General features: G+C 50.8%; 1 protein-coding gene across 1 annotated transcript in view; it reads left to right on the top strand.

Moving 5' to 3' along the window:
• VPS45 (vacuolar protein sorting 45 homolog) overlaps positions 1–9,633 on the top strand; it is a 54,197-nt gene extending 44,564 nt beyond the window's left edge. The window contains exon 15 of the mRNA XM_084614110.1: positions 8,819–9,633. Within this exon, the coding sequence (XP_084470236.1) occupies positions 8,819–8,906 (88 nt within the window). The 3' untranslated portion in view covers positions 8,907–9,633. The remainder of the gene's footprint in view (positions 1–8,818) is intronic.
• The last annotated feature ends 5,065 nt before the right edge of the window (positions 9,634–14,698 follow it).

Here is a 14,698-nt window from a genome sequence, read left to right on the forward strand (position 1 = left end):
TTTAAGCATTCAAGTGTCCGCTTGGATTAGGCCTGAGCGCAGATAGCTAGAGCCGTGACTTAGCTCTGAATGGGGAGCTTTCCCATTTAAAATGTAACTGGGAGCCTTTCAGGACATCTGTTCCTCCATGTGACCTTCCTCCACTGGGACAGCGCATGGGCTTGGCCCAGGCTCCTTCCATTGGTAAATGACCAGCATCATACTTCTTTTGTGTGGAATTCAACACCCAGCCTGCAACGGATTTGAAATTCAAGCTTGGGCTTGACAGAATCCCCCTGCACCCCAGTGCCCTAGTCACTGGACAAAGCCTTATCTATTAAGTTCAATGAAAGCAGGCTTTTCTCAGGGGGGCGGTTTGCCCGTAGCGGTTCTGACCCCAGCAGCGGGTGCCAGTATCATTCCTCCAGAGCGAGAACCGCTCCGCAGCTCTAGTCTCAGCTGATAACTAGTAGTGCAAGGCCAGCTTCTAGGGCCAGACTCCAGCTTCTTCCAGCCCGGCGGGTTTGTCTCCATCCCTTCCTCTCGCTGCTTCGTGTGTTCCTCTCCCGAACGATCGATCGGGAGCGCTCTGTACGTATCACGGGGTGTGTCACTTGGCGGGGAGTTCCGAGTGCTGGCAGGCCTGTGTTTTTATCCTGGGATGCCCCAAAATAACAACAGCTGATTTTCATTTTTTTAATTGCCTTAATGAAGAAGAGCCCCATATTCCCATGGGAGGGGGGCATCGCTTCACAGCTGATCCACATCTTTGAGATGTGCAGATCTTACCATAGTGTCCGAGAGATGTGGACACATGCCCAGTTTATGAGAGTAACCATTGCACTAAACTCTAAGGGGTAAGTCCTGGCTTACGCAGCTACGCACAGCCAGAAAGCCATAGCAGGGAGAGGACACTAGGAGATGTCTTGTCCTGCAGAGATGCCAATGGCTGGGTCACACGAGAGCTCTGCTGTATGTTGGATCAGTGGCCGTGCACATAGATCAGCTGGGCAGGGACATAGCCACACCTAGGGGTGTGAGTTTTGCAGAAGGCTTGTTCTTTGCGGTCTAGTGTTTAGAGCAGAGGTCTGGAAGCCTAGGGGCTTGGCTCTCTTCGGGTACTCTCTGCGCACTCCTCGCTGTAGTATCTGAGGGTTATGTCGCTGCCTTATTTTGTGACCTGGCTCATGCCCATGCTCACCACCCTGGCAAGTCATAGGCACAAGCCTAAAAAGAGGGGGCCTGATTCTTGATTGCATGAAGGCCTGGTCACATCGCTCCGGTGTGAATGAGAATTCAGCCTGATGTGGGACCTTCAGACTGAGCATCAGAGCATAGCGAGGGCAGATGGTGCCGTGGTTGGAGACACGTGTTCTGATCCCTGCTCTTTCACTGACTTCCCATGTAACCTTGGATAAGTCTCTTTGTCTCTCTGTGCTCGTTTCCCCACCTGTACAAGGGGGGTAATGGCACCGCCCTGCTGCACGGTGCTGTGTGAGGATACAACCATAAAAGATTGTGAGGGGCTCAGATACTACAGTGATGGAAGGCAGATAAGCACGATCAATTGATCGATAGATTTGCAGATCCCGTTGACTTCATTGGGAGTCATGCATGCTCAGTTTCCTTCCATTTAGAAGGAACAATCAGTTGCACACACACACACACAATGGGAAATGGCTGCCTTGGAAGGAGTACTGCAGAAAGGGATCTGGGGGTCATAGTGGATCACAAGCTAAATGAGTCAACCGTGTAACGCTGTTGCGAAAAAAGTGAACATCATTCTGGGATATATTAATAGGAGTGTTGTAAGCAAGACATGAGAAGTAATTCTTCAGCTTTACTCTGCGCTGATTAGGCCTCAACTGAAGTATTGTGTCCAGTTCTCGGTGCCACATATCAGGAAGAATGTGGACAAATTGGAGGGAGTCCAGAGAAGAGCAACAAAAATTATTAAAGGTCTAGAAAACATGACCTATGAGGGAAGATTGGAAAAAACTGGGTTTGTTTAGTCTGGAAAAGAGAAGACAGAGAGGGGACATAACAGTTTTCAAGTATGTAAAAGGTTGTACGAGAAGGAAGAAAAATTGTTTTTCTTGACCTATGAGGATAGGTCAAGAAGCAATGGGCTTAAATTGCAGCAAGGGAGGTTTAGGTTGGACATTAGGAAAAACTTCCTAACTGTCAGTGTGGTGAAGCACCGGAATAAATTACCTAGGGAGGTTGTGGAATCTCCATCATTGGAGATTTTTAAGAGCAGGGTAGACAAACACCGGTCAGGGATGGTCTAGATAATACTCAGTCCTTCCATGAGTGCAGGGGATTGGACTAGATGACCTCTCGAGGTCCCTTCCAGTCCTATGATTCTAGTAGAAACCAGGCCTTTACCCTCAGTTAACTGCCTGTAAACAGAGGATCATTAACTCATCTCCCCACAAAGCTGAAAATTCATGACTGTAAAATGCTTTCAGAGCCTCTGATGGAAAACACTAGCAAGGTATAAATACCTGTTAAGGAATTTTCCGTGTCTTTATAACAATATCAGATGGGCTACCTCCCTTGTTTTTAAATTAGAGCTGGCAGATCTGCTTAAAAATACCCTTGTTACGACTTATCAAAAAGGTAAAAGGGCCTTTGTGGCCATGTTCTGTGTGTGAAGAACACCAGGCAGTGACTCACCATAAAGATAGATCTGGTGTATGAGCGATGAACTGCCACATCTGTCCACTTAATGAAATTCTTTTATAGCGGGCCTACACTGAAGATTAGGTTGAAGGCAATTTCGCTGCATCTGCCCGTTGGTGGAACCACTTGCTAAATATAAACCTCTGACTCCAGCTCCCATCTGCTTCTTTCTTTAGCATAATGAACAATAATGGAAGGGCTGAAAAGCTTGGGGTATTAATGGTAGATCCTCTTTTTATATATACACATAACTTAGTCTTTTTTTTTTTCATTTAATTTTATTTACTGTGAAGGCAAATGTCCATGCCTGGCATGGTTCCAGTCCTGAATTTCGATCTTAACAATCTTTGCAGCTGCCTGCAGGATTCAGGGCGAATCCGTCCGACAGAATAAGTCCAGAGCTGTCATGAAAATGTCTTGGGCTTTATCTACTGCTTTCCATCCTGAAGGGTTCTAAAACTGTATCTATATCATGTACGCAAGAGTCACTGAAAGGCAGCCACCTCTGGGGTGGAATGTGGCAGCTGTTTAACAGCCACCTGCAATGCTGTTCAACAGTGTTGGGCGAGGAGTGAAGAGAAGTGTGGCACACTATTGAAATGGGGGAGAAGTCAGATAGAATGGAGTTCCCTGATATGGCATTTGGCCAGGATGCTAGCGTCCTGTCTCATATAGAAATTCCCTGGGACTGTTCCCATCCATCTGTGTGCCAATGGCTTTACCTCATTTCCAAAAATCTGTACCTCGGGCTCCATAGCACCTCTTTGCTCTATGCTCAAGTGTTTGGAGTCAGCACTGACTCAAAAAAGAGCCCCCCACGACTGACTCCCCGCTCTCCCTGTCCTGCAGCACAGCACCACCTAATCCCACGCTGGGCCACTGGGGTCAGTTCTGACTGGGATGGAAGAGCGCCCCCTACTGAGTCACCTGTTCAATTCAGCCATGCCCACCTGACCAATTTCTCTGCTTGCTTGTTCTGTGCAAACCTGCCCACACCCTGCAGATCTCAGAACTTGCCTAGTACATCAGGAAGAGGAAACTGCAGCAGGGCAGTTAAAACCCTGGTCTCTCATCACAGTTCCTTCCCCGTCCCTTTCCTTGGGCTGCGGGTGGAGAGAGCAATTTTCCCCCCCTTTATTCACAGTGAGGGTTGATCCTTTGCTAGGGAGCCATAAGACCGTTTTTCAGCACTGGAGAGTTGTGTGCTTTTGACTGGTAGAGTTTCAGGGCTGCTGGAGGTGCGGGGAAAGACTAAATAGGTGGCTAAAAAGAGGAGAAAGAGACTGGTAGGAACATCCGGCTTTGGAGCCAACAGGTCCAGGGCGCAGGTTAAGCACAATCCTGCAGCGACTAATCCCAGGGAATGTACAGGGTGACCCATTTACCCAGTTACAGGATTAGCCCTGTTGTTTTCCATGTGCCACTCCCCAGCCAGGGTGTCCCTAGTCAGAGCTCCAGTAGCTCGAGCTATGTGGATACCAGAAGTATTTGGTGCTAAATGTGGTTTTAACATGCAGCTAGAGGCTGGTTATCCATGCTAGCTAACATGGATGTAGGAGTAAGTCCGTGGCTAGGGGCACGTGAACTGGGCAAATCTTTTCCCAGCTCTCTGCTCCCTGATCTTTACCAGGCTTCTGATCTTTATAGATACAGGGCCTGCTTCTCAGTCACTTTGTTCCTGTATCTGGGGCTTCCCGACTTCTTTGTGCTCCTTGTATTCTTGGTCTGGGCAGAGGCCTACCTGGCCCCCAGTATAAATTGGAGTATGAGTTAGAGCAACATCAAGGCTGCTCCAAGTTGCTCTCTGATTCCTGGGGCCCCCGTGGAAGTAGAGAATAGCTACAGCACACTGCATAGTAGCTGTGCCCCGATCCACTCTCTGTTCTGGGGGCTGGGAGCAGGACCCTCATCAGCTCCACTCTAATTGGAGGGCCCCTCCATGGGGAGATTTTCAAGGGGCCAGTTCTGGCATGAAGGCGCGTTAGCATAGCTGTGAATCCAGCCTCCTGGAGATAAAGTTAACGAGTAAGAGTCCCCTTTAAAATGAAAAGCAAGTCAGTCCCTGTGGCGCTGTTATGGATTCCATCTGCTGCCTTTAGAACCTAAAAATAAAACCAGGAGGCGGAACTTGACAGCTGTCTTCAAAGAACCGAGCGGCCACCACGTGCGCGGGTCCGGCTCTCCTTGCCGTCAGTCGGGACTTCACCTGTGCCAGAATGCAGGGCTTAATTCACATCTGGTTCGGTGCTTGCTTTCAAAGCCTCATGATTCACCACCTTGGCAGGCAGCCCTGGATTCTGACGATCTATTTTGGGGGAATAACATTTCCACAGAAATTTTTGTTGTGTTTTGCAGTGTCACCTGTTTTTTTTAAAAGTAACTTGATCAGCACATTGAGGGAATGAATCAATCCAGAGCCTGGTAACCGTGTAGAACATTGCATGCGTAACCATCATCCATGCAACCCAGGTCCTGATTAGATCTTACAGGGGGGGCGTCCCTTTCGTTTTCAAAACTCTTGAGCTGCTTCACAAAGGCTGTGCTGGGCCAGATCCCCAGCTGGTGTAAATGGGCATTGCTTCATTGGAGTCGCTGAGGCCAGATCCCCAGCTGGTGTCAGTCAGCCCCACTCCATTGGCTTCAGTGCGGCTACACTGATCTACATCAGCTGGGCCTCTGGCCCCATCTCTGCTCATGCAGACATAGAGGGCTGAAGGTATGTGTGTTCCTGGCTCAGCACTTCAACCCAATCATGTGATTCTTCTCCTGCCTCACCTACTTTGGGGGCAGTGTTGTCTCAAGATTAGAGCAAGGCACTTGGGAGGCGGGACTCCTGGGTGCTAATTAAACCTCTGCTACTGCCTGCCGTGTGACCTTGGGCAAGTTACTTCTCGGAGTAGCTCAGGTTTCTCCAGTGTAGGCCGCAGCAATGAAAGCCAGTTGACCGTGAGGTGGCGAGTCTGAATGAATTGTCTGTATGGGGCTTTGAGATGCCTGGCTGGAAGGTGCTGTGTGAACAAAGTTAAGTTGCTTGCTTGCTTGCCGCAGTGTTCACGGCTGGTGGGTATTCTCTTTCCTTTGCCATTCCATGGCCGGTAACAGCTGGGATCCCACCAGCAGCAGAGTGTTTTTGCATAAGATTCATAACACATCTGCCCTGCAGTTCACACCTGTAAAGTGTGTGTGTGTGGGGGGGGGGTTCCAGAGAGAGCGTAAAAGGGGGCTCTTGGCACTAGACTAGGCCTCAGGAGATCTGACTTCAGTTCTGGGCTCTGCCACAGACTCCCTGTGACCTTGGCCAAGTCACTTCCCCTCTCTGTGCCTCCATTCCCCATCTGTACAATGGGGAGAACGCTCCTTCCCTGCCTCATAAGGAGGCTGGGAGGATAGTCATGAATCCAGATGCAACGCTGTGCTATAGTTATTTATATTGTTGTAGTGTCAAGAGACCCCCACTGAGACCAGGGCCACATTGGGCCAGGTGCTGCACAGACACAGGCCCTGCTTCAAAGGGATGGTAACAAAAGATGGGTGGGGAAACTGAGGCACAGAGTAGGGGCATGACTTGCCCAAGGTCATCCAGCAGCTTAGTGGCCGAGCTGGGAACATAACCCAGGCCTGCTGGGACGGGGGGCAGGGATGCCTGCTTCTTTAATTATGATGGGCTGGGTTAAGTGGAAGCAATATGCAGGTCTCCTGAGGCCTGGTCCAGTGCCCTCCCCACTGGACCACAAGGCCTCTAGATACTGCAGGAGCCAGTAAAAAGCCTACAATGAATCAAAAACAACACAAGTGGCTTTAGCCCATTATCCTTTGGGAGTTTGTTTTTCCTGAAGGGATTGAATTAAAGCCCCAACCCTTAAACCACTTTGAGATATATTTAAACCAATGTGTTCCCAAGGTTTAGCCTCTCGCTCGCGTCCGCTAGTCCGGATTAAGCTTCCCTGTGATTTGTGACGGGTCAGGCTGTCTGGCTGGGTCCTTAATGCAGATAGTCCCTGTTTGGCTCTAACACATCCCTGCTTCTCCTGCTAACACGCCCACACCCCCAACACACCCCGTGCAACATCCTCTTTGACCTATTGCTCTCTCCCAGCTGCTAAGTGACTCCATATTCCCAACAGGAGCAAACCTTTTCACTGAAAGCAGGGGCACGTTTCCGGGTGTGGATAATCTCAGCCTCTTCAGACCGTCTGATCAGAGGGGGTGAAATTGCCAAGACCTCGAAGCAGCAAGCATTAGTCAGGGGCAAGAGTAGACCCCAGGAGTCCTGAACTCACGTGCTCGGGGGGAGCTCCCGTCTCCCCAGAAGATTATTACACTAACACACTGCCCCAGCCTTTGCTTTGCAAGCTCCTTTCCCAGAGACTGCCAGGAGGTGCGGGGGAGTGTGGGGGTGGTCTGCAAACCCGGTGTGTTTCACAGGAGCTGGCTTCTGGCAGGTAAATTCTCCAAGGGTCACTGATTTGCAGACTCTGCTCCATGTAAATTCTTATACCGTCATCCTAGTATCTGGGCATGCAGTAATGAGGGTGCGCTCCCTAAGCCTTTTGTTTGGCAGGGTTTGGGGAAAGGCTGAAGGCTGTGTTTGGGTGGGGAGGTGGAAAGGGTTTTGATTTATGGCCAGGTTTGTTAATTACTCCTCTGCATGTGATCACTTAATGAGCCTGGCGTAATGGTCCTGGATTCTGGAGGCACTCAGGTACCTGCTGACGTCTCATTGGCTTCACTGGCTGTTCAGCACATGCTTAAAGTTAAGTGTGTACTTTAAGTCTGGAGTTTTTTAACATTGCCTAAGAGATTTAGGCACTCAGCTGCCCTTGGAATCTAAATTCCCTTACGCTCCCCTGCCAATCCCATCTGTACATGCTTTGCTGACTAGGGATAAATTTAAGCACATGCTTAAACCCTTTGCTAAATTGGGGTTTTCTTTATAATGGGACTTGCAGCTGAATTAATTGCCAGCTTGCCCAAGGAGTCTGGATGCGATTTAAATCTAAACCAGTGATCTCTCAATTGAATGCATAGACTTGTGAATGCCTGGGAAGTAAAGAGACCCTTGCATTGTGTCGAAGTCCGGCCGAGTGGCTGGCAAGTGAGCTGAGGAGCAGTGGCCCAGCCAGCCAGAGGGACTGCCTTGCAGGAACCCTGCCAACCCCTAGCGTGAAATGTCAAGGAAGCATTAGCCGGAGGTTACAACCCTCGCCTCTTCCTGCTCCATCAGTGGCTCGGGAAAAGCCAGAGCGAGCGGCTTCCTGGCTTTGTGAGTGAGTGGATGCTGGCAAGGAAGAGCAGGGGCAGAGCCGGGGAGATGAGTAAATGCTGCCCTGATCAGGCGGAGTTGTGGTTCATTGCCTGGGGAAGGAGAGAGACCTGAGCCCTGCTCTGGGAGGAGGAGGTGGGCCCTGCTGCTTTAATTCTGAATGGCTGTGCTGAGTGAAAGCATCAGGCGGTTTTGCTCTGCAGGCTGGCTGTCAGTCCCCAGGCCTGGCATGGTACTTGGTGTACGCAAGCAGGTGGGTGGGGCGTGCACCCTCACCTCCACTCTGCCCTTCAGTGTCTCCGGGGTTAAATCCCCAAGGCACATTATAGGAATCCTTATTGCTGGGGAGAGGGAAGAAAGCTCCTATGATCTTACCCTGCATAACTCCTCTCTGACACCCCCAGAAATCCTAGAGCCAAACCTGTGTCCCCGCAGGCCCCGCACGAGTAGCAAGCCCAGACCTGGGTGCACTCTGCAGTGAAGATGACAAGCCTTGAGCATCTGTCAACACCCACCCCTTCTCCCCCATCCGCCCGCTGACCCAGCTCATCTATGCCTCCCTCTTGGAGAGGAAGCGGCACGTCTGAAGGAAACCTGCTAGTGAGGTGGGGCATTGTCTGGGGGACTGAGCTTGACAGTAGGAGGCTGGGACTCCTGGCTTCTATCCCTTGTTCTGCTGCAGACTCCCTTGGGCAGGTCATGGCGCCTCTCTGTGCCTCAGTTTCTCCAGATGCAAGGTGGGGACATCCTGGGGTACTGAGAGCAGGCACAGAGCTCAGAGCTTGCAGAGCACCCGTTGCCTGCATGGAAGGCTCAAAACCAGGTGCTGTCTGCCTGAAGAATGAAACACTGGCTCTGGGCTCCGCTAACTTTTGATTCTCTGCTTGGCAGCTTCCTCGAGGAAATTTCAGCTTCCGGGTTCCGCGGCCGGGGCGCCGAGAGCTCTCAAGTTACAGTGAGAGCGAGCAGCAGGCGGTGAACACTGGGGGACGCCACCGCTTCCCATCTGGAGCTCCTACAGACTGACCAGACGGCGTCGAAGCAGCGCCGGGCACTCCCGCGGTCCATCTTGCCATCCTGCTGCTAAGCAACACACAAGCTGGCCTCTGCCTCAACATGCCAGGCCGGGCCCGAAATCCCAGCATCCTTGGCGTTACCTTCCTGCATGGCTCTTTAATGGGACGCAGCAGAAGAACTGCAGGGAGGTGGCGGAATCACAGATCCTGGGAAAACGTTACCTTTGGGTGCCCGGCGCCTTTGAAAATCCAGCTATTTCTGTGTCTCTTCATAACCACAACTGGCCTGCCCAGAATCTCCAGTTGCCTGCGTGTGTTGATCCCTCCAAGGTAAAGGCTGGATGGGCTCTCGCAGCCTCTGGCTCTATTTGTTTAATTGTCTGCAGCCCAGCTCCTCACCGATAACTTTCAGGGTCTAGGCCTATATGTTTGGAAGTTCATTAAACATCCCACTCTGACCAACTCTTATATTTTAAATGATTCCAGATATTTGTCCCCCTCCTTTTTATAATGTCCATGAAACTAGCTATATTCCTGACTGGCCCCATTCTTGAGCCCCTGCGTCCATGGGGGGACAGAGCAGCATGGGCCCCTGTACTCCTTCCCCCCTTTTCTGTTCCCGTGTTGTGATCGGGAAAAGTTCGTGTGACGCTAATAAAAATAAAATTCAGTTTTCTGGCAGAAACAACAGTTTTGGTTTTGTGATGGTTTGGGAAGAGTAGCCTGAATTATAACCCCAGGGCAGATGGCGGGGAGGAACATGCCAGAGTCCTGATCATAGGGCTGGCAGCCGGGCTATATCAAGTGCTAACTTTGGTCCTGACACATGCTCTGTGACCCCAAATGAGGAGTCACTTCTGTGCCTCGGTTTCCCCATTTGTAGAAGTGCGTGATAACTCCATTCCGGGCAGTGGATCACAGCAGCCTGACCCTGTGAGTTTGACAGTTGGGCAGTGGGGCCTATACTGGGACAGGATTTCCACCTCCCTGGTTACTCCGTGGCTTATGCCTCCAGTGCTGGAAGATGCCAAAAGCTCCATCCATTCTTCTCTGGGCTGCATTCTGCAGCCTTAGGCTGGGCTCAGGGGAAGAAACTGAACTTTGAGTGAGTTGGGAACAGAGTTCCAAGGCTCCAACTCCTTCCCCTCCAGATGCCTGGGCCAAAATCCTTAACGCTGTGAGTGCGGCAGCGTGGCTGGGGCTAGCCCATGGGATGGGAAATTGAGACCCTGGCTCCTACCTGCCTGCAGCCAGGCCTTGCAGTCCTGCCTCCTTTCATAGGAGTGAGCCTCTGAGATCCTGCTAAGTTAAATGGAGACTTTCCAGTGACCCAGCCACCGTGTGATGCCCACGGGAAGGGAGCATCCACATAGGCACTGTAGCTGCTTTGCCATGACCATCCTGCCCAGCAGAAACCTGCAATCCCTTGCCCCTTCGGGCTGTGACCTCTTTAGATCTCTTGGTCTTGAGGGGGTAGTGGGGAGGGTTGGAACATGTTAACTTCAGGCCTTGAGAGCCATGCAGGCCCCTGCTCTGGTTCCAGTACGTGGTTCCTAGAGACAGCTCCAGCTGTGAGGCTGAGATGCCAGCTCAAGCGTGTTGCATTCTGGGGAGAAGCTAATGTACCATGTCGGAACCAGAAAGGAGCCCACCGGCAGCTAGTGCCAAAGGAGATCCCATGACTATGTCCCTTGCTCTTTTATCTGCTGTCAGTTCAGGACCCTGCCCTGGCCTAGCAGAGGTTAGCTATAACCCAGCAGTGGTATCTGTTTTCCAAGGGAAGCCGTGGGATGATCAGATTTCTCCTTTGCAGCCAATGGAAGGTAGAGTCCAGCTGATGCAAGCTTGGATCTGCCCCTGTCCATAGGGGAATCCTGGGGCAGTTTGTTGGTATTCAGGTGCTGGAAATCTTTGTGCAAAGCAGTATGGGCTAGGGCTTGGAAGAGGGAACTGGAGTTCAGGACTCCCGGGTTCTGTTCCCAGCTCTAGGAAAGGAATGAGCTAGAGGCTAGAACTGGGAAGCTGGACTCCTGGAAGCTGGGGAATGGTCTAGCAGTTAGACTAGGGAAGCAGGAGTCTGGACTCCCGGGTTCTGTTCCCAGCTGTGGGAGGGGAGTGGGTTAGGGACTAGAAGTGGGAACGTGGGTTCTATTCCCAGCTCTGTTATCAAGCTGCTGCGTGACCTCAAGCATGTCTTTCTGTAGCTCACTTTCCTCACCTTGTAAAACAGAGAGAACACCTCTTAGCTACCGCATAGTGTCTGAGGAGTTATTAACATATTCTTATGGCACACCGAGGGTGTTAAGAGGGTTAACAGGGAAGTAGCAAAATTTGCAGACGACACAAAATTACTCAAGATAAGTCCAAAGCTGACTGCAGAGTTACAAAGGAATCTCAAAAAGAAAAGGAGGACTTGTGGCACCTTAGAGACTAACAAATTTATTTGAGCATAAGCTTTCGTGTAGCTCACGAAAGCTCATGCTCAAATAAATTTGTTAGTCTCTAAAGTGCCACAAGTCCTCCCTTTTTCTTTTTGCAGATACAGACTAACACGGCTGTGAAATTCTGAAACCTGTCAAAAGGAATCTCACTGAACTGGGGGACTGGGCAACAATTGGCAGATAAAATTTAGCATTGATAAATACAAAGTAACGCACATTTGGAAAACAATCCCAGCTCTCCATACAAAGTGATGGGATCTAAATGAGCAGTTCCTGCTCAAGAGGGAGATGGTGGAGTCATTATGGATACTTCCCTGAAAACATTGACTCAAATGTGCAGCAGCAGGGGGAAAAGTGAACACTGTTAGGAACCACTAGGAAAGGGATAGATAATAAGACAGAAAATATCATCATGCCACTATATAAATCCACTGTACACACATCTTGAATACCGCGTGCAGTTCTGGTCATCCCATCTCAAAAAAAAAATCTATATTAGAATTGGAAAAGGTGTGGAGAAGGGAAACAAAATGACGAGGGGGATTGGACAGCGTCCATCTGAGGAGAGATGAAAAAGACTGGGACTGTTCACCTTAGACGTGAGGTGAGTAAAAGAGGATGTGACCGGGGTCTATAAAGTCAAATCGTGTGGAGAGAAAGGGGTATTTACCCTTCACATAACACCAGAACCAGGGGTCACCTGGAAATGAAATGGATAGGCATCAGATTTAAAAACAAACATAAGGAAGTGTTTCTTCACACAATGCTCAGTCTACCTGTGGAACTTCTTGCCAGGAGATGTTGTGAAGGCCTAAAGTAATAACTGGGTCAAAAAAATAATAAGTTCCTGGAGGACAGGTCCATCAATGGCTATTAGCCAAGATGGTCAGGGATGCCATCCCATGCTCTGGGTGTCGCGAAACCTCCAACTTCCAGAAGCCTGGACTGGATGACAAGGGATGGATCACTTGATAATTGCCCTGTTCTGTTCATTCCCTCTGAAGCATCTAGCACAGGCTACTGTTAGAAGAGAGGATATCGGGCTGGATGGCTATTGGTCTGACCTGCTGTGGCCATCCTTATGGTGTTTGAATTCATAACTGTCTGATTTAATTCCCCAAAGCAAGGACATTCGGATCCCAGATGTTCTCCAACCACCATGCAGCGCCTAAGAACCTATTGGGCGTATGTATGTATGTTGTGAAACGGCTCCATGGCACACATGGGAGCAGCAGCACTGGAAAAGGTGAGAGCTCCCATAACGTCCCCCGACTGCGGGTATCCTCCCTGTTCAACTTCTGGGTTACGAGCGGTGCCTTTCTCCCCTATCACTGGTTTAGTGGCAATGGGGAACTGGCACGATCTTTATCCCCAGGCATTGTTGAGGGTATTGCCTCTAGGAAGTCTATGCTGCTTAGGTTTCAGAGTAGCAGCCGTGTTAGTCTGTATCCGCAAAAAGAAAAGGAGGACTTGTGGCACCTTAGAGACTAACCCATTTATTTGAGCATGAGCTTTCGTGAGCTACAGCTCACTTCATCGGAAGCCATTCTGCAGAGCAAGAACACCGGGTGTTACCAGCCCATGGAGCTCAAAGGCAGGGATGCCAGTGTTGTTGGATCCAGTAGCGAGACAGACCGACGTCATGAAGCAAGATGTCCTGGCTAGATTAGGTTCAGCCAGGAGGCCACAACCGGAGTGGGCAGCTCCGCTCCAGAGCAAAGAGCTGCATTACCTGAAGCGACCGCAGAGGATTTGTCGCCGGGGATTCACTGCACTGACCCTGCTGAAGCTGCAGCCAGCTACAGGCAGCTTCCTTCCCCTGCATTTGGATATGCAATCTCCTCCCCAGGGGTTGGCAACTGTCGGCTTTTGGGGGTTAAACTAACCCGTTGGGCAATCTGCCAGACCGCCCACCCCAGCCCCGTATATTTGATCCATCTCACCCCCCCCGAAGAGTAATAACAGCTCGTGGGATCAGAACTCCCCCTGCCCCCTCCCCCTTTGCACCAGCTTCGATTAGAGCTAATACATGTAAGGTGGCCTCCTTTCTGCTTGAAGTGTCATGGTAAACAATCAGCTCAATTTAATCCGAAGCAAACATGGGCCTGGGGACCAGGGGCGGGGGGGTGAGGGGGAGTATATTGTGCTTTGCATTTTGAGCAGTTTGATTCAAGCCTTGTACCTCAGGCTGTCTCACCTGGAAACCCTCCCTCCCGCCAGGGAATCCAGTCCCTTCCCCTAGGCCTCAGGCAGTCAGCCCGGTGCGCTATGGCATAGCACTCACCTGCAGGCAAAACAAATCGCTGTTCAAAACCAGGTAAACAGAAATGACATAGACAGGGCTTGTGATTTGTGCTGGGCCGGTGCCATCAGAGGCCCCTGCACAGCTGGGAGTGTAATTTCTCTTTCTAAGGACAGGATACTTTGCATTTGTCTCCAGACAGCGAGTTGTGATCTAATCCTTCCTACCCTCTTCCTCTCCCACTGAGCTCGCTTGCTGTTGTTCCTGTTAAGGAAATTGAGGCACGGGGAGAGAGCCTAGAAAGGTGTCTAGCAGCTAAACTGACTTCATGATGGGGCAAGTCCTCTCTTGGTTTGGCCAACAGACCGAGGACTGAATTGGGGACCTCCACAGCTAAAAGCATCAGCTGCTACCCCTTGAGCTGAAGCATGGAGGCTGCCTGGCTGGTACCATAACAGGCTCATCTCCCAGGCGGAGAGGGGGGACCTTGCCCGTACACACCCGTGGGTTACTCTGCATGGGCCAGCTCTAGGGTGAAGCAAGCAATTCAGTCCCCATGCCCCATTCCCTTCTAGGGCTGTTGTTGGGTCTCGGTCCATCTCCCAGCAGACAATCACCCATCAAAGCCAGGCTACTAAAAGGCACCTTTGGCCAATTCCAACCTGGTCTAGTCTACAAGCCGCTCGCTGGAGCAGAAAGACACATGTCCCAGTCCCCGTCCCAGTCCCCCTCTTTTGCAAGGATTAAGCTGATGGGAATGCGGGGGGGGGGGGAATCAATCTGTGTTGCAGCAGCTAGTAATGAAGTCGCAGAGGGACCCCCCCGCCCCTAGTCTTTAGAAAACAAAATAATAGACACCACCTGCTCCTGCCTCTTCTGGGCTTTCCTCCTGAACAATTCCCAGGCTGCTAGGTGCAGGGCTGCTCTAGCTGGGGGCTATTTACACCATGCAAACCCCCATCATTGCTCCAGAGTCAAATGGGATTCAAAAGCAATGCCATTTGCTCCAGCACTGAGCACTTTTTACGGCACGTCAACCGGAACGGGCGCAGTTCTCCACGGTGCAGGCGTT

The sequence above is a fragment of the Lepidochelys olivacea genome, assembly GCF_965140295.1.
Source record: "Lepidochelys olivacea isolate rLepOli2 genome assembly, chromosome: 24".
In the NCBI taxonomy this organism is placed as follows: Eukaryota; Metazoa; Chordata; order Testudines; family Cheloniidae; genus Lepidochelys; species Lepidochelys olivacea.